This window comes from Phaseolus vulgaris, chromosome 6, assembly GCF_000499845.2.
Source record: "Phaseolus vulgaris cultivar G19833 chromosome 6, P. vulgaris v2.0, whole genome shotgun sequence".
Lineage (NCBI taxonomy): Eukaryota > Viridiplantae > Streptophyta > Magnoliopsida > Fabales > Fabaceae > Phaseolus > Phaseolus vulgaris.
This window is the reverse complement of record NC_023754.2, coordinates 20040948-20064322: the sequence shown is the minus strand read 5'-3', so window position 1 is coordinate 20064322 and position 23375 is coordinate 20040948. Positions and strand designations below refer to the sequence as shown.

Below are 23375 nucleotides of genomic sequence, written 5' to 3'. Positions count from 1 at the left end.
ATTAAAAAATAGTAATTTTTTATTTATATAAGATGTGATTTATTTTTTAATTTTATAGTATATGTTTAATATTTAAAGAAATTATTTGAAATTATGTTTTTATTTTTTATTTTTGTTATGTTTATATTAATATATTTTTATATATAGTTATTATGTTTATGAGTTATAATTTATTTTATTATAATTTTTTATGAAATTTTTTTCTATTGTTAATTACGTTATGTTATATTTTTGTTGTTGTGGTATTTTTTATTTTTCATTTTTAAAGGGTTTTTAATATTAAAAAATAATATCTTTTTATTTATATAAGATTTGATTTATTTTTTAATTTTATTACGTGAAGTTATGTTTTTATTTAATTTGTTGAATACACATTTTTTTTTCTAATTATAGTTTTTATATTATACATATTTACATTTAACATATATTTTTTTAATTATAATTTTTAAATCTACAAAATGTGTGAAAATTTTTCATTTTTAAACAAAAACAACTCATTTTATTATTAATTTTTTTAATAAGCAAGGATTAATCTGTAAAGTAACATTTCACACTTTTAACAAAAATTAAAATTTCCTCATAACCATCACATCATTCACAAACTCCCATAAACTTTCCTCATACATCCACCTTAACATACCTCAATCCAAAGACCCTCACTTTCTTCACACTTTCCTCACACATCCACTCCTTCAAATTCTCACACATTCCCTCCCTAATCCAAACAGACCCCACATGTTACTGTTTGAAGCGATTATGGGTCAGCTGATGTAAATATAGGAAAATGAAGGGCTGATCTTGTGGATTTTGAGGAAAGTCAGGGAAATAACACGATAAAGGAAACTACTTATCACGTGATCCACAATGAATGTCATGTGTCTTTCACCCTTCTTCTTCTTCTTCTTCTTCTTCTTCTTCTTCGGGCTTTTAATCCCTTAAAATCCCCGAGTAATGTGGGCCCATACACTAAGCAATTCTTATCTCAACGTGAACGCCGATCCATGCGGCCACGTCACGGGCTCAAAATTGAGTCGAATCGGACGGTCCAGATCTGTACCCACTCCAAAAAGTTGTTCGACCTTTAACACCCGGCCATCGTTAAATATGGCACCCATAGGGCGTGTTTGTATCTCTTACTCTGAGACCTGGTCATTGGGATCCCCATACGCTGGATCTGCTAAAATACGCTTGATCCACATGGGCCTCCTCGACCACTTGTGGGACGACACCGTCGCCGGCCCAAGGCCCGAAAACGGCCTCAGCAAGCTCCGTAAACACCACACCTTCAATTTCCGACCTAGCTCCGGCAAGGGTACGACGCTGTTACACATATATATCACCAGGACCACGAGTCCTCAATCGCAATCTTGAAATCAACCCTTATCATCGTTATTGTCTTTATAATCTAACCATTGAATCGGAGATCGATCGGAGTGTTTCAGGTTGCATGATATCAGATCTGCACCCTAAACATGCTTTTCAAGCTCGAAGCTCCAAATCGTATAAATCAACTCCACACGATCTATATAATAAGCAAGATACACGACGAGACGAAATAACCTAAACCTAATAGCTCTAAATTGAAGATTTTTTTTTTCTGAAACGCTGATAGATATTTTTTTGTAAGGAGAGTAAAATATGCTAACGACTAGATATATGTATTATTGATCAGAAGCGGAGGGCGGGAGCGTGAGATCGTACGGTGACGAATCATCCTCGGGGGAAACAACGAGAGTGACGCGTAGTATCATGATCGTGAAACCGCCAGGGTATCAGAGTGGATCGCCTCCGGTTTCTCCCGCCGGTTCTACTCCTCCGGTTTCTCCATTTGCCGGTAAGGTCGTTATTTTCCCCTCTTCTTTACTGTCACGGTAAAATAAATAAGATTAATTAATTAATTAATTAATTAAATAGTTACGGTGCTTCTTAATTTCCAGGTAGCAAGTATTTTGTCGTTTTGTAGTGGCATGATAAAGCGGGATTGGTGAGAGTAGTTATGAATTATGAAGTATGAATTGGATGTGGTTGTCCACATTAGTAGCATAGGAGCTTAGTCAGTTACAGTATGTATGACCATTATACAGTGATATCCACATTTTGGGATGAACTCAACCATGTGTGAATTTCACAGCTAGAGTAGCCAACTTGGTTATATTATTGCATAATTAAAAAATGAATATAATATGTGGCAGCGGGTGATTTTGAATTTGTGTGAGAAATTGTAGTGATCTGATGTGTGTGCATGTTTTTAGGAGGAAAAGATTCGTCTCGGTTTCGAAGAAGGTCGGCATCAGACGCGTACGAGAAAAGAGGGCAGAACAGATCCGGGCCTTCTTCTCCTTACGATGTGTGAGAAATGAGTTGCATTTTCTCAGTGTGTGAAAGCTGAGATTGGAGCAGCAGCTCTTTTGGCCTTTTCTGTATTCATTTTTGTGTTTTGTTTGTACGTATGGGTGTATGTATGTATGTAAGGAATGAAGCGAGGTTGAGATGAGGTTGTGCTGCAGTTCATGCGAGCTAGCTTTTTGGTTTAGCTTCTTTAAGTCTTTGCTTAGGTGAGCTGGGTAGTGGTTGCCAAATTGTAAGTAAGAAGGTGTAAGTAAGGATAGAGTAGCACTGTATCTCACTATCATGTATCTGTATATTTATCATCAATAACACATTCCTGCGTTTGTTCCTGTTTCTCATTTCTCCTCCTCCATTAAGTTTTAGCTTGACCAATAACAACCTTGTAATTCGGAGTATTCTTAGGCCTAAAGCGTATATCTCCGCACATGAAACAAACTTTTGTCTTCAATGATGCTTTCAGGGGAAAAGACACTTCATAATGGAACAGCCGGCCAGCTTAAATTATTGAACACGCTTGTCGGAAGATATGAGTGTGTTGTTTTTCGATTTAACCAACGAACAAAAATGACTAGGGAAGTTAAATTAAAAATCTATGGTCTTCAGTAAGTAAAGGGTACATTTATAATGATTTACTTGCTCTTTTTTCAAAAATCTGTTGCCTTGGGGAATGCGAAATAATGAATTATTCTGGTTAATAAATATATTTGCTATTTTTTTTGGGTGACACTGATTAGTGTAACAATGGATATTGTTTTACACAGTATTAAAGTAAAATTGCGTGCAAGGTTGGGGTAATCGTTAGTGGAATCTGAATCTGGCCAGCTAGAGTGGGAACAGGGGACACTAACTAATGTCTCTGCATTCCAATTTCTTCCTGGTACTCCTACAAAATTACATATTACAGACAGCACATATCGTGGACACGTTTCCATTCGAACCCTTCTCGCAGGTTTGTTTTTTGGACACAGTTTATTTTTAACCTTGTCCCTCTATTCATTATTGTTTTGTACTGAAAACATGTTTGCCATGCATAGACACGATCTTAATTGTTATCTTAAACTTGTTCTAACTATTATGATCACTGACTCATGCCCCAAATTAAGCTCTTAATATTAAAAAAATCATTCAAATGAAAATTTTGTTATATGTGTTTTGATATCAATTATGTTGTAAACTGGAGATTAAATGAATTACTATTGAGTAAAATGTTGAAATTGTTTGATGGTTGAACTTTAGTTAATAAATTTTCCAATTAAAAAATATACACTATAAAATAAATATTGATGAATTATTTTACAATAAATTAAAAAATATTCTGTTTGCCTTAGGCCTAATTATTTTTTATACAATGGATCTAAAAGTAGGATTGGTATATAAGAGGTTACTTTCCAATTATTTTCCATTAAATTGATGTGTGGCTGTGCATTTTTTTATGCCCTGTCGGTCAATCTCAGGCAAGTAAAAACCTCAAAAACATGTAGGCTTTGCTTGTTCATTGTTTTAAAAAAAATACTGTTTTCTAAAATTTATTAGTTTCCAGAATACATTTATAGTATTTGTTCATTATCCCCTGCGTCTGGTCTGGGCACGTTTCTGTTTCTGATGAGAAAAAAATGCATTTGATAATTTTAACTTATAAGGGATTTTTTTTTCTTCTTCTTAGGACCTGGAGGTGTTATTGTGTTTCAGCACTTGTGTGCTAGACGAGGCTTGTTTTCATGCTTTATTTGACCTTGAATGATTCTATTCTAATTACAAGAAAATCTTAATCAACAAATTCATTACTTTTGAGAGAGACACGGTACGATGAATAAGAAAAGGGAGTTAAGGAGAGTATAGACAGAGACTTAAGCACCACCAGAGCAGAACCGTCCAAGAAAAGGGAACAGGTTTCACATAATTCAGCAATAGCCATAGTTGCACAGAAAATTAAGATTTGTTTTTAGTATTTTTATGAGAAACCAAGAGACTGTAATGTTTCTAATTCTAAGATTCAGGAGATGGTATCCTTTATGACATGAGAAATCCAACGTGGTGAACACAAGTAGTCATGTAATTGATTACGTTATCAGTGGCATAGCAACAGGTTAAGTTAAGCCTCACGAACAGAACTCCACCAAAAACAACATTCCTGAGAAGTCATTCAGACAAATGGCATAGAAATTTACGCATTGGGTAACAGAAATCTCTTTGCATACACAAATTACATGCTAATTTTGCCAATCACAAGCAACCAACTGGTGTATAAAGCAATAATTCTGCTCCTGCACAGAAGAATGCCTGGGTGGTTCAGTTTACAATATACTATCATTGGCAATCTGCAATCAAGAAGGCTTTCCCATGCCAAACTCCTACTTGACAATTTCAACTCCGTACAAGTTGAGCTAGCTGGATTGGATTCCTATTTGAACCGAAAATCTTTGCCAATTACTAGATCTTTCCCATTTTGGGTGGCTGCTGAAAAAGATTGCATCAGATAATAATGTAATGCACAAACGTTCAAAATATCACAAGACTACAAAACAATACAACAGCGATAGTTGATATCTTACCTTCTTAAAATTCATTTTCGAAGAACTACCCGATGCTCTATCAGCGGGTTTCAATATCTCAAAGGAACATACAAGAGAATCATCAACACTTAACAATGCACCAGCATTGTCAAATTCTCCACCATAATTCGGAGCAGAAAATATCGTGACTAATCTTCTTTTTGCAAAAAACTCATATCCATCCTCCACAACCTATTGAAAAAAAAAAGATCTTGATCAGAAGAAGTTGGAATAAGTAACACAACACAGACAGATTAAAATATAGGAGCGAGGATGAATGCCTGCAATAGTTGGACAGAGCCTGATCTAGAAACGATGTGCATGTCAAATAAGGTAAGTGTACTTAGGCTTTACTCACTTAAAAGAATAAAAAAGTACAACGTAAATGATGGTAAATGTCCAAATTGCAATCCCACCCCATGTCTTAGCAATGAATATCATGAGACGAGTGTAACCTTTAGAACTTATTTTATGAACTTCTTCACTTAAAAGATTGCTAGTTGGTTTTACGAGATTATGAAAGAGTACATTTTCTTCTCCCCTTTCAGGACTCATAGTTACAGTTGTTTCAAAAAAAGATGTTAGTGAATGGGTGGTAGAAAAACACTCTATGGGACAAACTTTCTTCTAATATTAGATAAAATTTACCGAAAAGTACAAAAATAAGGAAAGATAATTAAATATGGTGTGAAACCCATCAAATTAGGTGTTCTCAAATAAATTTTGGGTCAATGGGAGAGTATGTTAAAAATGTGTTCTTAGTACTTTTCAATACCAGAAGGTAAGAGAGGAACAGTCAACTAGAATTAGGCTTGTAAGAACAACAAAATCATGGTAATATGAAGTAAGAGGTGGTTTACCTGATGCCCTCTGCAAACAAGATCAAGGTCATTTTTATCCAAAAATTCCGCAACTACATCAGGTCCAAAGGTACATGAAACGCCTCGGTCACTCTCCGCCCAACCCTCAATGCTAGAATCAGGATCAGACCAAAGCAGATCACATAGGAGACCACTATCTGGAATTTCAGTAGGCCTTTGAATCTCTTTTATCTGATCTAAACTTTCTAATTCTGGAGAGAGTCCCCCATGCATACAAAGTATTTTGTCATCAATGAGGGCAGCCACCGGCAAACAGTTAAAGCAGTCGGTAAATATTTTCCATAGCCTTACATTGAACCTCCTTTTACATTCATCATAAAAACCATATATACGGTTAATCTTTGCTTCTTCATGGTTTCCCCTCAATAGAAATATTTTGTCTGGATATCTTATTTTGTAGGCTAAAAGCAAACAAATAGTCTCCAAACTCTGCTTCCCTCTATCCACATAATCCCCCAGAAACAAATAGTTTGCCGCAGGAGGGTAGCCACCATATTCAAAAAGCCTCAATAAGTCCTGGTACTGACCATGTATATCACCTACAAGACATCCATGCCATCAGAAACAAGGGATTCAGAAAATGGGACAATTGTTTACCTATTAGCAGATTTCACCTCTCTTAAGAATAAACTGCTTATTGATTTTAAAAAAATAGGTTGAGAATTGTAATAAAATTAAATAAGAATGCAACAATGATGGAATTTTAAGTTAATTACAATTCCAATAATTGATTTCTTAATTAATGGTCATTACCACACTAATATACACTAGACTGCAAAAATGGATCTTTAAAGGATTATTTTTTCCCAAAATATCGGACATACAGGGAAGAATGAATTTTGAAGAAATGCATCAAAACATGGCATACGGACAATACAATTGCAGTGAGCAATTATCTTTCTTGCTGTTTGTTTTCATTTAATGATTGATTGAACAAGCAAGGAGCATATATCTATCATTAATTATCCTCCTCGACAGACAAAAATGTTCTAAATCCGAAAATCCAAAGATCCATTTTTTTAAAACTGCAGCAATTTTCGTTCACCTTCTAAACAAAACCAGACATCTCCTGCAGATTGTTAATACATGTAATAATTAGAACAAAACGGTCCTTTAGAAGAAAATAAAATCTCCCTCAGCGGACAACGATCATGTAAGTTGTGGTGAGACGACACACATCCATAAGATTTGGCAGATGAATTGAGGATGAATGAGATGTATAAGGGAAAAAGGTTAAAAATTTGAAGAGGAAAGGAAAAAGGGTGGCTAACCGCAGACGCGCATGGGGGCACGGAGCTCGAGAAGAATTGGCTGAGAGAGGAAGATTTGGCGGGCATTGACGCAGAGTTGACGGATCTCCGACTCAGAGAGCTGGACCTGTTTGCCTCCTTTCCCTTCGAGAAGCCTCCGAATGACGTCATCCAACACCGCCTTGTCCATCATCCCCTCCGTCATCATGATCTTCCTTCTTCCCTCTTCCCTCTTCCCTCTTCCTATCACAACACAAGACAAGAAGTGTGTTTGTTTTGGATGGATGGTCGAGCCAAAGATGGGAGAGGAAGAAGATAAATAAAGAAAATTTAGCTGTGGGATGGGAATTTTTGGTAGATGGACAAGATGGCCCAACCGAAACACACAAACACAAACACCCTTTTCAGGTTTTATATCATCTTCTTCTTTAAATCAACGATCTCTGTCAATTCATCATCGCCATCATCATAATGGATGGATGGATGCTATTATGTCTAACCCTTTCATTTTATTCCAATTAATTATTATTTTCGGATATTCAACTCAACTCCCAAGCTGAGTTGGCTGGGTTCAACTCTAATATTTGCAAAATTTGGGCTTTGCTCTAAAAATCCACTCTTTATTCGGTTGAAACCTTCAACGCAGGGGACCAAATGGCGCGTAAGAATATCATACCTTGTCAACTCTCCCTCTTCCACGTGTCTCTCCTTCGTTGGTTGTCTCTCTTCTGGTCAAATATCGGAATCGCCATTCGCCATTGGCCAGGTACCATGTTCCAACCTTCTCTTTGGACTTCGCCGTAATCCCCTCTACACGCCATCCACACACTGCTCTAATCCTTTTTCTCTTTCTATTATTACATAATACATGCACACTCTTTCTCACACTTCTATACGAATTTAATACATTTTAATTAATTTACTTTACTGAATTCCCTTAATATGTTTCTTTCTCCCACGAAAAAGGAAAACCAATTTACTTTACAATATTCAAAAACATTAAAACACTATATCTATATAATTGAATTAGGAGAGTTTAACTCAATATATTAATCATTTACCACAATAATATTTCATTGCACTACGAATACTTTGAAGTGTCATGAATGTTAGGACGGTATTCATTATCTTCGAATCATAAAAAGAAATAAAATTGTACTGTAAATTATTTATTTATATTTTTTTTTACAAAATAGAGTGTAATATTTTAGTTTGTAATTATTAATAGTTTTTTTTAACTTATATAGTTTTAAAAATATTTTTTTGCCTGGTACGTAGCGAAGTGTTTGTATACGTTTTATTTATTATTTTTTAAACACTGTTTTTTTTTTAAAATTGTTATGGTGATTTTAAGAGTTTTCTTACGTGATTTTTCATGAGAAAAAATTGTATGTTGACAAATTTTAGTTATTATTGTTATACAAATACACAATATAATTTTTTTATAAGGGAAAAATATCATTATTGAAATGGATAAAATTAAAAGAGATAAATATGATGAGAAAAAGTATAATGTCCCAGTTTTAAATTAAGAAATTGATAAATAAAGTGTATTATTCCATAGATGGTCCGAATGTGAAAAGTAGATTGGATATGTAGTTTTGGGCCTCTGTTTGCCTCGTAAGTTACCCAGCCCAAAACAGAAGCATGAGGCCCAGATCCAATACTAAAAACCCTAGCATACATAACTTCCTTGTAGACTCGCCGTTAAGTCTCAGAGACATAACCATTCATAGGTGTGTGCTGTTCCAACACCTAAAGCAGCAATGGTAAGCGTTTTTCTTCTCCGTCTCTGGTTTGTTCCTTTGAACGTAGCTCTAATCTGTGTTTAGCTTATATTCGACAACTCTTTATGTTTTTGTATTTGCCTATGATACGCAGGGGATTGATCTTAAGGCTGGGGGTAAGAGCAAAAAGACCAAAAGAACAGCACCCAAGTCCAACGACATCTACCTCAAACTACTTGTCAAGGTTTCTCTCTCTTCGATACTACTTTGCGATGTTTATTATGAATATGATTCCCTAGATCTGTTGTGTGTGTTTTCGTTTTTCGCGACGATGATGATAAATGTGAATCCCAGCTCATTATGAGGCCCTTCTCCATTTGAAAGGTCTGGGAATATACCTTTTCCACATTTGTCTGAGCCTCTGCACACTTTTCTTCCATACTTTTGAAATATTTTCAATTCGAATATTAATTGATCACATTAGTGAAATTATCCCTTATGCATGACACCCATTTTAAATAGTGTATCGTCTCATTGTTTGTACTGCTGCCAAAATCTCAATTTTTCCCTTTGAATGTAGTCTACTTTTTGTGTACAGTTTTGTCATTGCATCCACATACTCAAGGTTCCCAATGATGCTTTCCTTTTTACCATGCTAATGCTGATGACATGATTGTTACTTCTATTGTACTGAGGGAACTTCATCGATTTTTTATTTTCGTTTATCAAATTTTTAAGTGTGTTAAGTTGTTCAAACAGTTTTACTAGGTTTAGATTTGGATTCAGATCAGAAATATGTTTATGATACTACTTATGCATAGAAAGATTCTGATTATATGTTACATACGCAGCTTTATCGCTTCCTTGTTCGAAGGACTGGCAGCAATTTCAATGCTGTGATACTCAAGCGCTTGTTCATGAGCAAGGTGAACAAACCTCCACTTTCTTTGTCGAGGTTGATTAGGTATACAAAGGGGAAGGTATGTCTCTCTGTCTCTTCTTTTACATACTGTACTGGTGTAGCTAGTTCTCATATCGTTTAATTAATTATAGCTTACATTTCCACGTTTTATTTTTGTCAAATGTAGGAAGATAAAATTGCTGTTGTAGTGGGGACTATAACTGATGATATCAGAGTATATGAAGTTCCGCAATTGAAGATTACAGCACTTAAGTTTACAGAGAGAGCACGTGCAAGAATAGAGAAGGCAGGCGGTGAATGCTTGACCTTTGATCAGCTTGCACTTAGGGCTCCTTTGGGTCAGAATACGGTATGTGTGGTTAACAATTTGGAGTAATTTCTTAATCTTACACTTGTGTCAATTAAACTAATATTTGGTTCTTGTGCACACATTTTTGAACTGAAATTGATTTTTCACGTCTTTAGAATGGGGTTTTGGTATTCCTTATGGTATGGAAATATACTTGGTTTGTCAATCCGATTCCAAATCACATGCAGTTGACTTATGTGATCTAAGCTTTCAAAGGCTAAAAGTTCATTTATGTATTTCAATGCAGGTCCTTCTTAGAGGCCCCAAGAATGCCCGGGAAGCTGTGAAGCACTTTGGTCCTGCTCCTGGTGTGCCACACAGCCATTCCAAACCCTATGTTCGATCCAAGGGAAGGAAGTTTGAGAAGGCTAGAGGAAGGAGAAACAGCAGAGGATTTAGAGTTTAAGAAGATAGCTTTCTATTTTTTTTGGTAGTGTTCTGAAATTCAACATTTTGTCATAGGCGCTGGGTTGGTGACTTTTTCTTCTCATATTTTTGTTATAAGAATTCAAGTATGGACATCGTTCTTGGCCCCCTTGTTTTTACATTAACGTGTATTAAAAACATATTTGATGAATTGTGAAAAACCCTGTCATTTATCGTGACCTTTTTTCCGTGGCCTGAGTGGGTTAGCCTTTTTTAATGGTGCCTCCCTCTGTCACTACCATTTTAATAAACAATATTAATCGGAAATTGTTTTCGACATAAAATAAGGAAACATTGTAAATCGTTTTGTGTAGTCTATTTAGATGTCGAATTATCTTTATGAATTCTTAATTTGATGATGCATTTGTTTTTGGGTTTTTTGGGTATGTATTTCAATAATCTTGTGTTAGCACAAGATCAACTTCTGTAATCTGAATATGAGAAGTTCAAATTCTTATATAATATTGTTGTACCTGCAAACATTGCTACCCTTAGTTTCTTAAACTAGAAGTGAGCTAGCATGTAAATAACCGTAACACAATAGTACTTAAAATTAGAAGATAAGCACGGTTGCAGAATTGTGAAGAACAAAACCATAGGCTCATTTCCTTTCTCTGCGATATGCATGTACTTTGATGCCATTAGCTTTCACTGTTCTGTGTTTTATTCTGCCAAATCCAATGCATCTGTCTCTTCATACATCTCGTTTTAATATTAATAACTTTTACTATCAATAATTTTGATTACTTACAAATAATACATTCCCATATAACCATGATATGAATTTTGTATAAATTGAATTGTAATTATGTTTTAAGAGTATTGAGATTTTATTTTGAAATCTTATCACTTTTTTGTGATTCTCATTGGTAAACGAGATTTTAAATAAATTTTTGTTGATATCTTTACAATACCGTTTTCTTTCGTGTAGATCTTGTATTTAAGATGTGAAAATCTTGTACTAAAAATGCTAATATTTTTCTCAAATATTATAGAAAAATAAATCATAATAAAAGGTAAACAAATGTTAATATTTTTTAACTTTTAAAAGTATGAATTTATTTAAATAGTTTTAAATTTAAATAAACTTTCCATCTAAAAATGTAACTTTATAATGAAATTATGTTTAACTTGAGACATCTGTAGTAATTTTAAAGTACTATACATTTTTAACTGTGCAACATTTTCATTAAAAAGTTGAAATTTTTAATAAAATAAAAGAGAAAGAGCATAGTAGGCAGAACCAATAATTCTTAAGTTACGAATCATAGAAACCCAATTAAGCATGATGCATAATGCATAATCTATAAAATTAGTTAGAATAATCAAAACTATAAATTTAGAATTTCTTCCTGCTCTTACATTACATCCACACTGATGTTTAAAATGTGTTTCTCCATGGAACACTTCATGAGGAATTTTGCATTCAACTTTCCCATACATTTCTTGTATGAAATCGTAACAGGTTTGTTGTCTTCATTCCTTATTTCACAAGCCTATAATCAGTCTTAATATGATCATTCTCTTTTTCTTAAATGTTCAAATGCTTCAATGTTGGTGAAAGCATTTGGGGATCTTAAAAATACTTACTGGCTTCTAAAATTGCTTTCTGAACTTTGTAGTTATTTATAGACACCACCATCCTCTCTGTCAACCCAATGTTTTCATTCTGACTGCAACCAGCAATGCAAATTATTCTAAATGCTTTGCCTTGTCCTCAAGTCAGTACAACCAGAGAATATAAGCAACGCTCTTGTGTATTTGAAATTTTTACACTGTCATAGTGTTCTTTTATTAAATCTTTTTTTCCCTTTAATGATCCTCAGATACCCTCTTCAAGAACTGCAGAACTACACAAGAGCACAACAAAGGGATATGGGAAGGTACATGGAGAGTAGATGGACTGCAGAATCTACAAAAGCTCAAGCAGAACCCTGAGCTTTCAAATGCAAGGAAATAATTACTTTTTGTTAAGATAAACATATAATGGAGAAAACCATAAACCCACTGTTTTTAGATTGAAAATTTAATATTTTAGATTGAAAATTGTGTTTTAGTCTCTTGTCTAATTTACTCATGGTTTATTGATGCTCTGGTATTCTTGAGAGAATCCAACATTATATTCAAACACTACAATCATCTTTAATTAAAAATAACTTTCTTATTTATGCATTATGTCCTGCATAATTAAAAATAACCTGTGTTTCTCAGTAAACATAGTCATAAAATAAAAACACAGCAACTTCAACAATTTATTCTACTTTGAAGTCATTTTTTGATCAGATCAAAACTTGTTGATAAACTCGTATATGTAATTACTGATTTCCTCTGCTGTTTCTTGATTATTGAAGTGAGCTACTCCTTTCTGCACAATCACTTCTTCTAAATTTGGCACATGTTCTTTGAAACCTCCACCATGGATGTACTCCTTCATGTTCAGTGAGGTGTATACCATGTCCAACTCACCTGTGATGAACTTTACCGGCACTTCGATTTTCACTCCACTCCACGGTGCTGTCAGCTCCCAATTTCTGTAAACAACATACACTATTAGATGTCTTTCTAACATATCATTCTTATCATGTTTTCCAAATACTTTCCCCCGAAAATGATTATGCTAAGAGAAACAATAAATTAATCACATACGGGTTCAGATTTCTGTAATAGTTCAAGGGTCCTGTGAAGCCCGTTTTCTGAAATTTGGAAACATAATAAGCAAGATCATGTTGTGAGAGCCAAGAGGGTAAGGAATTAGTCATATCTGGATTGAATCCAGTTCCGTATTCTCCCATGGGAAAGATCGGAGGACCAGGTTTGCGAGTTGTGAGGATGTTTTTGAGCACATACTCAGTCCCAACTTCAGCCATCTGAGCTTCCATTTCGCCTGGTTTCTGTCACACGTTTTAAATACAATTAGGTACTGCGATGCATCTACCATTAATCTGTACAACCTCCTTCCTTAGTTTCACACAGAAACAAAAAAAAAAATGATTTAATTGTTTACTTGTTTAAAATGAGGAAAATGAGAGAATTTAGTTACCTGAAATCTGCAGATGTAGTAGTCATCTCCGTATACGGCCCGCATGACATCAACGGGCTTCACTTTTGGGTCTCTGCGACGGAGAGGAACACTGAGGCAGACATAGGCCTTCACTTTTTCAGGGCGAAACATGCAGAGGTACCAACCTATGACGGCACCCCAGTCATGAGCCACAAGGAAGACTTGCTCAACACCCAGAAGGTCTATAAGCGCAACCAGATCACCCACTATGTCAAAGCAGGTGTAGCTGCTCATGGAAGCTGGTGCCTCTGTGTCACCGTAGCCTCGTAGATCTGGTGCAACCGCGTGATATCCTCGGGAACTGAGAGCCAGAATCTGGTGGCGCCAGGAATACCACAGTTCAGGGAAGCCATGGAGGAACAAGACGACAGGACCCTCTCCTTTCTCAGCAACATGCATTTTGATGCCATTGACTTCCACTGTTCTGTGTACTATGCCTTCCATCTCTTCTCTTCTTGCTGTGAGACTGTCTACTAACTCAATTTGATATTTTTCTCTTATTTATAAATAAATTTATTCTAAATATAATTTTTTTATTATCTCTAAAATATCTATATAGTTAGGTATAATCTAATTCAGTGGATGGATTTTTTTTTTCAAAATATATAAATAAATATAATGGTAAATTTGTATATGCTTAGATAATATTAATTTTACTATTTTTTATGTTTTAATATTAAGTAATTCGTATTTTTATAAAAATAATTATTTAATGATACTGAAATAAATAATTTAAAGATGTCAAAAATAATTTATAATATTTTAATTAATTCAAATTTACAGAAAAATATTTCATATTTTATTATTTAAATATTTTTAATTACAACAGTAAATTTATAAATTTATATTTTATATATTGTAAAAAAATAAAAATATTTTTCTCAATTATCACTTCAGTCACAAACTTCAATGAACTTTCCTCACAAATTCATTTTAATCATCTAAATTCAAACATCCATTTTCTTCATACTTTCTTCTCAAATTATACGCATTTCTTCTCAAATAGTCACACATTCCCTCAGTTTACAAAATTGGATTTGAATTCTTTTATTATGTAATTAATAAAGTGTTTTTTATAGTTTATTTTATATATTATTTTAATATTATTAATGATATATTTTAATTGGTGGTGTACATAATATAATCAATAACTTCATTAAAAATTGAAAAATAAATTTAATTACTTTCATTGTTTTTGAAAAATTAATTAATAACTTTCACAAAAATTATTTTTGAACATTATTTCCTTATTATGTGTACATAATTCAGATATATTAGAATTATCATTTATATGGAAACCTCGTCATATTGGATTAATAATTATTAAAAAAATTAGCAATGTGATTAATACTTATTAATTATTAAAATAAGTAAATCTTTAAAAATTTATTATAATAAAAAAATTGTATGTTAAAGTCTCATTTAAAATCTAACTAAACTAAAATCATATCACATTAACACAATTTCAATTTAAATCATACCATTTTAAGAATTATTTACAATAAAATTGCATCATATTGACATTCCATTTGTTAATTTTTAATTTTTTTAATCTATTTTAATAATTAACGTATTACATCCATGAAAAATTATTGTCACTTGTTTTTTTCTTTGATTCTATATTATCATTTTTGGATAATTAAATGTTTGGAAATGTATTAAATTTTTGAGATAATGATATCATAGGTTTTGTACGTAAATATTTTAAATTTACACTAACAATCTTGTTTAAACATATGTTATTTTTTTATGTGATTTGCTCCATTATTTTAGTATAATATATTTTTCATTTAGTTTTTTATGAGTAATTTAGTAATAACAAATTAATTTGAATTTAAATATATGTATTATTATTTACAAATTAAAATTAAAAGTTAATATGGTTAAAATACACTACAAGAAAATCATGAAATAGAAACCAATTTTTAGATACCAGAAATAATTAGTTATTATAGTGACTAATTTATAAACCATTTTAAAAACTAAAAAAGTTTGAAAATTTGATTTTTAAATTAGTTTTTTTTAAATAAAAGTTTTCATGTTAGACATCACTATGCAACTTAAGATCTCAGCTAGGCTGACACCTCAAGTAACAACAATCATTTGCCATCACATGAAAAAAGTATTATTAAACAAAAAAAAAAATACAAAAATACGGGAAACTAGACCAAAACCCATATGTTAAGAAAAACGATACATACTTAGACTATACCTATTCGTAAAGAATTATAAGAACAAACAAGGTGGAAGCCTATTATACCAAAGAAAAGATTCTCTATGAAAAAATCCTAACTTAGCCAACTTATCAGCACATGCATTTCCTCCACGACGATTTTTACGACGATTTTTAAATTAGTTTATATTATTCTTAAATAGTTTTTAAAATTGTGTCTAATTAACAACCAAGAATTTTGCTACCAATTATTTAGATTCTAAATTTGGTAGCAAAAACTTTGGTGGCTAGTTAGACAATGTAGAAACCATTTAACAATAATATAAACTAATTTAGAAATTAAATATTTTTTAGTCTCTAAAATAGTCTTTAATTTAGTCACTATATCAATTAATTATTATTTTTATTTAAAAATTAATTTCTATTTAATGATTTTATTATAACGATAGTCGTTAGAAAAATATTTTAAAAGATCGAATAGTAACTTATCATATTTTACATTTTTGTTCTTATAAATTTTTTTTTTTTAAATTTTAAAGGTGAAATTTTTGTTCTGATAAATTTATTATTATTTGTAATTTTAAAAGTGAAATGTAAAATACTAAGTTATGTTTATCTGCATAAATTATTATTATCCTTTAAAATTATTATATATGTTAATAAACACACAGCTACAAAATTTCTTCTTTCATGTTTAGTATTTATTTTCAATAAACATGAATTTGATCGAAAAATCTTATCCGAATCTAAACATTGAAATTTAATTGAATTCAAATCCAATTTAAATTTTAAAAATTAGATTAAAATTAAATCCAAATCTATATTTCATATAAAAAAGCTAATTTGAAATTTTATAAATTTAAATCCGAATAATTAAATTGTAATATTCAATTTTAAATTCATATTTTCTAAAATAAAATTTAGATATTTATAATTTGATTTATTTAAGTTTAAAATAAGATAATTTTTCGCAAATTCATTTTCATGAATTTTTTTTGCACTTTTGTAATTAAATAAAATAATCATAATAACTCTTTAGTTAATAATTTTGAATATAAAAAATTTAATAAATTGTATATATTTAATGTGAGGTGCATAAAGTTTAACGTACATAATAAACTACTCTTTTCCATAACATAATTTCTTCTAGGCTTCCCACTAAAAAACCAAACTACATTTGATATAATCGAACTGTCTTTGATGCTTCAATTATTGAACCGTCTTCAACTTTGTTTTCATCTTTCTGTGAAGATTTTTTGCAAATAAGATGTGGTAGACAAAAGTTGTTTTTGAGATAGAGAATGAGTGATTTTAAATGGATATATATATATATATATATATATATATGAAACCAATACGTACAAAATATAAATAAATCAGTATTTTTCTTTCTTAGATATACATACATCTCATACTTTTCTTACAATTTACTTCCATATTCCATATTTTTTTCATAATATATATCATATTAATTTACATATATTTAAATGAGGGGAACATTTGCATAAAAAAATAAAAAATTCAAGAAAAATGTGAGTTGACACTTATTTACGTAATGTTGTTTATACATTATTGAGTGATAAAAATTGTAAAGGTCAAGACTTATCCTTTATCAGGAAGAGAGAAGTTTATAAACTAATTAAGAGGATTAAAGATTCTAATTATATATGTTTTGGTGAGAAGAAATAGAAAAGGAGAAATGAAATAAAAAACTAAAAATTAGTGGAAAGAAAAAGAAAAGAAATAATGCAATTTTTTAAATTGTTTAATTTATTTTTAAATTCATTTTATTTATTTATTGTTATAGTAAGAAAAGAGTGAAAAAATATACAAATTACCATAGTAAAGTATATGTTCCAATTAATTATAGTACGCATAAATTAACAGCATTACTTGTTTTTTTAATTAGTTGTCTTTTAAAACAACTTCATTGATCTTTTTGAGTACCACAACATTTCTTAAATCTTTTTCCAAATGCCTTGTTTTAGTCACCTACCCTTTAACTTAAGAATGTGAAAAATAAAAAATAAAAAATTTAACTATTTAGATTTCGAAAAGTGACTAGAAAGTAAAAAGATTATATTAAAATATTTAAATAATAATAATAAAATAAATAAAAGAGTGAAAAAAAATAAAAGAAAAAAATGAAAAATATATTTGATTGAATAAAAATTAAAGAAAAATAAGTAAAATTTTTGTAACTGATTTAATTGATCAAATAAAAGAATTTGTATTATATTAATATATTAAAAAATAATTAATAAATAAATTAGATAAATATAAATATAAATTATTAAAATTTAATAACTAAAAAATATAAATTTAAAATAATAATATATTAAAATAAATTACTGAAAATTATTACAATTTACATTAATGAATTTTATTTTATTTTATTTTATTTAAATATTTTTCTAACAAATGTAATTAGAAATAAAATATTAACATATATAATTAATTATAATCAGATCTATAAATAACTTTCTTTTAAAAAAAATTACATCGTGAGAAAGGTTTAAAGTAATATTTTTATTTCTACGATTATGTAAGTTTATTTTCTGCTCTTTTTATTATATATACTACGGTGATTCTTTTCTTTTACTCAATTTTTAGAATAATAGAAATTTTGCATGAGTCGAAATTAAAATGCAAAAAATAACATGTAAAATAAAAATGATAAATTGATTAAACAACATTTTTTCTTCTTCTTGGATTTGAGTCTTTCTTCTTCTTCAAATTTTTTCTTTTCTTCTATTAGTAGTTTTGAGATTGAAGAGTATGATGATTTTCACGTTAAGATTATAATTGACTTGATGATAGATATAAAAAAATAATGATTTTATCAAAGAATATAGTTGTTTGAGATGAAATGAAGAAAGTGATTGAAAATTAAGGTTATTTTATTTTATATGTGAAATTTGGTGTAGAGACGTGTGAGCGTATATTTTCTTCAATTGTTATCTTTAAATAAGGAATTAAAGAAAGAGTGTGGAGTCAGTATACAAACGGTACATTTTAAAAAATTTAAAAATAATTTTATTTTTTAAATAATTAATATGAAATGAAAAAATATTTTATTGTATTAATAAAATAAAATAAATTAAATAAGAGTATATATAATTATAAATTATATATTTTATAAGAACATCAAACCTTTTGCATTTTTGAAAATAAATACATCGTCTCTATTTTTTCTGCACAAATTTATCAAAATAAGTAATTTCCAAATTTATCAAAATAATTACTTTCCAAAAGCATTTATATATTTCAGTAAGTTGTGACTTAACAATCTTAATTCTGACAAAAGTTAACACCAGAAAAGATTACTTCAAGAAAAATTTATACAATAAAATTGTCATTTATTATTTATAATAATGTTTAAGCATTTAATTTTTGAAGCCGGACTTTTGTTTATGTAATTTGAAGAGAAATTTCATTCAGCATTTCAGATTTATTGACACAATCTGTAGGTCCTTGATAAATTTTGTTATGATACCCATGCTAGTTCTGAATATTTCAACTTTTTATAAGTTAGGTTAGTTATTAATAATCTACGTTTTTACCTTGCTTGTTAGGTAAGAAATTTTCGCCTTCAGGAATTTCAAGAGGAGAGAGAAAAACAACAGGCTGAGTCACATCTCTCAATAAATCTCTTTCCGCCACATAATTAACACTTGAAAATCAATTTGCATAATTAATTATTTTAAAAAATACTATACTAAATTGAATATTAATCCTAAATTATTATTATAGTATTAATAATATAAATAATAATAATAATAATAAAATAGAAATAGAGCAGATTCTTTTATATATTTAATGGATCTGAGTTCGATTTTCTCTTGCGGTCGATTGGTCGCTTACTACCCGACATAGCTTTGTACTTCGAGTTGGTCTCAATAGCTCCTTCAACCAAAATTCAAGTATACTACTACACTGAAGTAGTCCATATAATACTTGATCTTCAGACACTAAAATTATATTTAAATAAAAATAAGTTTTTTTTTATTTATGCATTATCTCTTGCATAATTAAAAATAACTTGTGTTCCTCAGTACACACAGACATAAAATAAAAACACAGCAACTTCAACAACTTATTCTATTTTGAAGACATTTTTTTGATCAGATCAAAACTTGTTGATAAAATCATAAATGTGAGTATTGATTTCCTCAGCTGCTTCTTGATTATTGAAGTGAGCTACTCCTTTCTGCACAATCACTTCTTCTAGATTTGGCACATCTTCTTTGAAACCTCCACCATGGATGTACTCCTTCATGTTCAGTGAGGTGTATACCATGTCCAAATCACCTGTGATGAACTTTACCGGCACTTTTATTTTCGCTCCACTCCACGGTGCTGTCAGCTCCCAATTTCTGTAAACAACACACACTTACTTAATTACCTCTCTTTCTAATATATCATTCTTATCATGTTTTCCAAATACTTTCCCCAGAAAAGGATTATGCTAAGAGAAACAATAAATTAATCACATACGGGTTCATATTTCTGTAATAGTTCAAGGGTCCAGTGAAGCCCGTTTTCTGAAATTTGGAAACATAATAAGCAAGATCATGTTGTGAGAGCCAAGAGGGTAAGGAATTAGTCATATCTGGGTTGAATCCAGTTCCGTACTCTCCCTTGGGAAAGATTGGAGGACCAGGTTTGCGAGTTGTGAGGATGTTTTTGAGCACATACTCAGTCCCAACTTCAGCCATCTGAGCTTCCATTTCTCCTGGTTTCTGTCACACGTTTTCAAAACAATTATTGCCATCAGATCTAACATTATTCCTCTAAAATCTCCTTTCATTTCACCTAATAAAGATTGATTCAAAGCTTTATATGCATCTACCAACTAATCGAACGCCGCTTTATGTTTGACAGAAGTCTGCCATCGCTAAAATTAAAAATAAAATGAGAAACAGTGATTTGGGAGAAGCAATATACCTGAAATCTGCAGATGTAGTAGTCGTCTCCGTACATAGCACGCATGGCATCGACGGTTCTGATCTCGGGGTTTCGGTGGAGTAAAGGCACACTGAGGCAGACATAGGCCTTGACTCTGTCGGGGCGAAACATGCAGAGGTACCAACCTATGATGGCACCCCAGTCATGAGCCACAAGGAAGACTTGCTCAACACCCAGAAGGTCTATAAGCGCAACCAGATCACCCACTATGTCAAAGCAGCTGTAGCTGCTCATTGAAGCTGGTGCCTCTGTGTCACCGTAGCCACGTAGATCTGGTGCAACAGCGCGATATCCTCGGGAACTGAGAGCCAGAATCTGGTGGCGCCAGGAATACCACAGTTCAGGGAAGCCATGGAGGAACAAGACCACAGGACCCTCTCCTTTCTCTGCAACATGCATTTTGATGCCATTTACTTCCACTTCTTTGTGCTGTATTCCCTCCATTTCTCTCTCTATGCACAAAAGATAACTTCAACAATTGCGATGGCGTTATTTATAAAGTTAAAGTTTCCTTTTCTGGAAATGTCGTATATGCTTCTCCTGTATTTCTCACTCTCTATGTTTGTCAGAATCAAGCTCTAAAATATTACTCATAAAAAATAGAGGTGGTAAATATGAGAAGAACTACTTATAGAAAAGTTTTTTCGTCAGTAAATATACATATTTTAACATTTATAAATCACTTTTTTAATAATACTTGTTAAGCATTGATGCAATATATCATTTTTCTGAGCCTCTAGATATATAAACCGTTGTAACTAATTTACTTTTATTCAAAAACTGGTTAATTTATTTAAATGTATCTATAATTATAATATTTAAATTAAACTTATTTTCTGCCTAGATAATTAATAAACGAAGAGGAAAAGAAAATAATCGTAGTAGAGTTTTAATTTTGAAACCGAATTCTTTATTTTTACAAAAATCATTTATAAACTAAAATAATTAATAATTTTTTTATTAAAATAATGGACACACTTAAAGTGGTTAACAAGAACAGTAGAATGTGAATTGTTTGTTTTCCGAATATATCCTAAGGCAGGACCACCGACATGATTAAGTTAATATGAAAGTATTGGATCGATGTGATCATTTTCTTTTTTTCTTCAAATGATTACTAAGTTCTTCGCATGCAGTCTTGTTTCACGTGCCAATGTATCAAACAAGATCACGAAGACTTCAATCTTCTGTGTCATCCACACGAAATTTTGGATAAATATTTGGCTATGAAAATAAATACTACTAAAAAATCAATTTATTTAGAGAAAAATTATGTAAGTAACAATCAAAATCCATAATGTTAATATTTTTGATATTATAAATTATATTAATATTATAAATAATGTAAGAAAAGAGAAATATTAATATTGTTAATATTATAAATAATATTAATATTATAAATAATGTAACGAGAGAAAAATAATTTTAGAATAGAATTATTATAATTAAAATAATTCTTAAATATTTTATTATTAAAGTTAAAAGAGTATATAATTAGAAATTTAGTTAATCAGTTCATTTAAAAAAAAAACCATCATCTTTCTAATTTTTTTTTCATTTACTCTACCTTTTCTCTAAGATTATGAAATCATCGCTTATTAGTTTACATGATCGGAGTTCGTCATTGGACCCTTAGCAGTGAGTTCTACAAGATTGCCCGATCAAAATCTTTGATAGATTATTTTAGAATTATAAATATTATTTATATTTTTAATATTATTAATAAATATATTTATTGATAATAATATTAAATTTATTTTTAAATATAGTTTTGTGGGTAAAATTTATAGATAATATAAAATTTATCTATAGATAGATTTGTGAGTAATAATATCTAATGCTGAATTTACCTACGAATTTTTATTTGTAGATAATATCCCGTAAGTAATTTTACCTACGAATTTATATCTGTGAGTAATATTCATATGTAATGTTGAATTTATTTGTAGATAAAAATTCATAGATAATATTGATTTTTTTATTGTGAAATTTGTTGAAAGAAAAGTAATTCATTCAGTACAAAATTTTAGTTGTTCTATGTATATTTTAATTCAAAATTGTTAGATTATAAATTGTTTATTTTTTTATGGGACTTTGTTAAATTTTTTTTACTTATTTCTATATTTTTATAAATATAAATTCTATTTGGTATTAATTATTTGTTCTATGGGGTTCTATTTGCCTATCCTAACATCGACTAAAGATAAGGACAATTCATTGTATATACAAGTGAGTGTAAAACTCATCCCATGAACCAGTTTTATGGATGCTTTGCGTATTTGGAGTTGGGTTCAACACATTTTTCCTACTTATCATTTCTCTAATAAGGATGATCTTCTTTCTTTTATTAAGAGTGATGGTAGTCCGTTGGTTAAATTGATTAAGCTAGCTGTGCTAACTTTTTCTATTTGGATGATATGGCGTATGAGGAATTATGCTCGTTTTCAGGATAAGATTGAGGTTTATAGGGCTATTTTGGTTATTAAAGATTTAACTTGTCTAGTGGGTAATTCGTCTAAAGCTTCAATGAAGAATGATATGTTCGATTTCAATGTGCTCAAGTTTTTTGGTATTAACACTCGTACTGGTAAAGTTTTATGTCCTCTTCCTGTTAGATGGGAGTTTCCTTCACCAGGCTGGGTTAAAATTAACACTGATGGGGCTGCTAGGGGGTATCCTGGTCTTGCTACTTGCGGAGGTATTTTTCGTGGGAGTAT

General features: G+C 30.7%; 5 protein-coding genes and 2 non-coding genes across 9 annotated transcripts; 4 read left to right on the top strand and 3 right to left on the bottom strand.

The window, feature by feature from the left end:
* The first annotated feature begins 1010 nt into the window (after positions 1-1010).
* LOC137831666 (dormancy-associated protein homolog 3-like) lies at positions 1011-2687 on the top strand. Of its 2 annotated transcripts, none has more exons than XM_068639433.1 (3): positions 1011-1312; positions 1673-1834; positions 2253-2687. In XM_068639433.1, the coding sequence occupies exons 1-3, from the start codon at positions 1105-1107 to the stop codon at positions 2351-2353; spliced, it is 471 nt and encodes a 156-aa protein (XP_068495534.1). In that variant the 5' UTR covers positions 1011-1104; the 3' UTR covers positions 2354-2687. The 2 variants fall into 2 exon arrangements, with proteins under 2 accessions (XP_068495534.1, XP_068495533.1); XM_068639432.1 differs by having other exon boundaries at positions 1090-1312; positions 1673-1839.
* A 1790-nt stretch (positions 2688-4477) lies between these two features.
* On the bottom strand, positions 4478-7895 carry LOC137831665 (serine/threonine-protein phosphatase PP1). 2 transcript variants are annotated; one of them, XM_068639431.1, is made up of 4 exons: positions 7054-7895; positions 5762-6321; positions 4902-5093; positions 4478-4803 (listed from the first exon to the last, which is right to left on the bottom strand). In XM_068639431.1, the coding sequence occupies exons 1-4, from the start codon at positions 7238-7240 to the stop codon at positions 4780-4782; spliced, it is 963 nt and encodes a 320-aa protein (XP_068495532.1). In that variant the 5' UTR covers positions 7241-7895; the 3' UTR covers positions 4478-4779. The 2 variants fall into 2 exon arrangements, with proteins under 2 accessions (XP_068495532.1, XP_068495531.1); XM_068639430.1 differs by having other exon boundaries at positions 4478-4806; positions 7054-7841.
* Positions 7896-8605: 710 nt separating this feature from the next.
* Positions 8606-10635, top strand: LOC137831664 (large ribosomal subunit protein eL18y). The gene is made up of 5 exons (XM_068639429.1): positions 8606-8801; positions 8914-9003; positions 9611-9739; positions 9848-10030; positions 10278-10635. The coding sequence occupies exons 1-5, from the start codon at positions 8799-8801 to the stop codon at positions 10434-10436; spliced, it is 564 nt and encodes a 187-aa protein (XP_068495530.1). The 5' UTR covers positions 8606-8798; the 3' UTR covers positions 10437-10635.
* Positions 9081-9186, top strand: LOC137833791 (small nucleolar RNA snoR69Y). The gene has a single exon (XR_011084838.1). It is a non-coding gene; the product is annotated as a small nucleolar RNA snoR69Y (small nucleolar RNA).
* Positions 9385-9460, top strand: LOC137833797 (small nucleolar RNA snoR53Y). The gene has a single exon (XR_011084845.1). It is a non-coding gene; the product is annotated as a small nucleolar RNA snoR53Y (small nucleolar RNA).
* Positions 10636-12597: 1962 nt separating the features above from the next.
* Positions 12598-14006, bottom strand: LOC137831663 (uncharacterized). Its single transcript, XM_068639428.1, has 3 exons — positions 13497-14006; positions 13103-13347; positions 12598-12987 (listed from the first exon to the last, which is right to left on the bottom strand). Exons 1-3 carry the CDS (start codon positions 13959-13961, stop codon positions 12741-12743), a joined length of 957 nt encoding a protein of 318 aa, XP_068495529.1. The 5' UTR covers positions 13962-14006; the 3' UTR covers positions 12598-12740.
* Positions 14007-19667: 5661 nt separating this feature from the next.
* On the bottom strand, positions 19668-21350 carry LOC137831662 (uncharacterized). The gene is made up of 3 exons (XM_068639427.1): positions 20638-21350; positions 20188-20432; positions 19668-20066 (listed from the first exon to the last, which is right to left on the bottom strand). The coding sequence occupies exons 1-3, from the start codon at positions 21100-21102 to the stop codon at positions 19820-19822; spliced, it is 957 nt and encodes a 318-aa protein (XP_068495528.1). The 5' UTR covers positions 21103-21350; the 3' UTR covers positions 19668-19819.
* Between the last annotated feature and the right edge of the window lie 2025 nt (positions 21351-23375).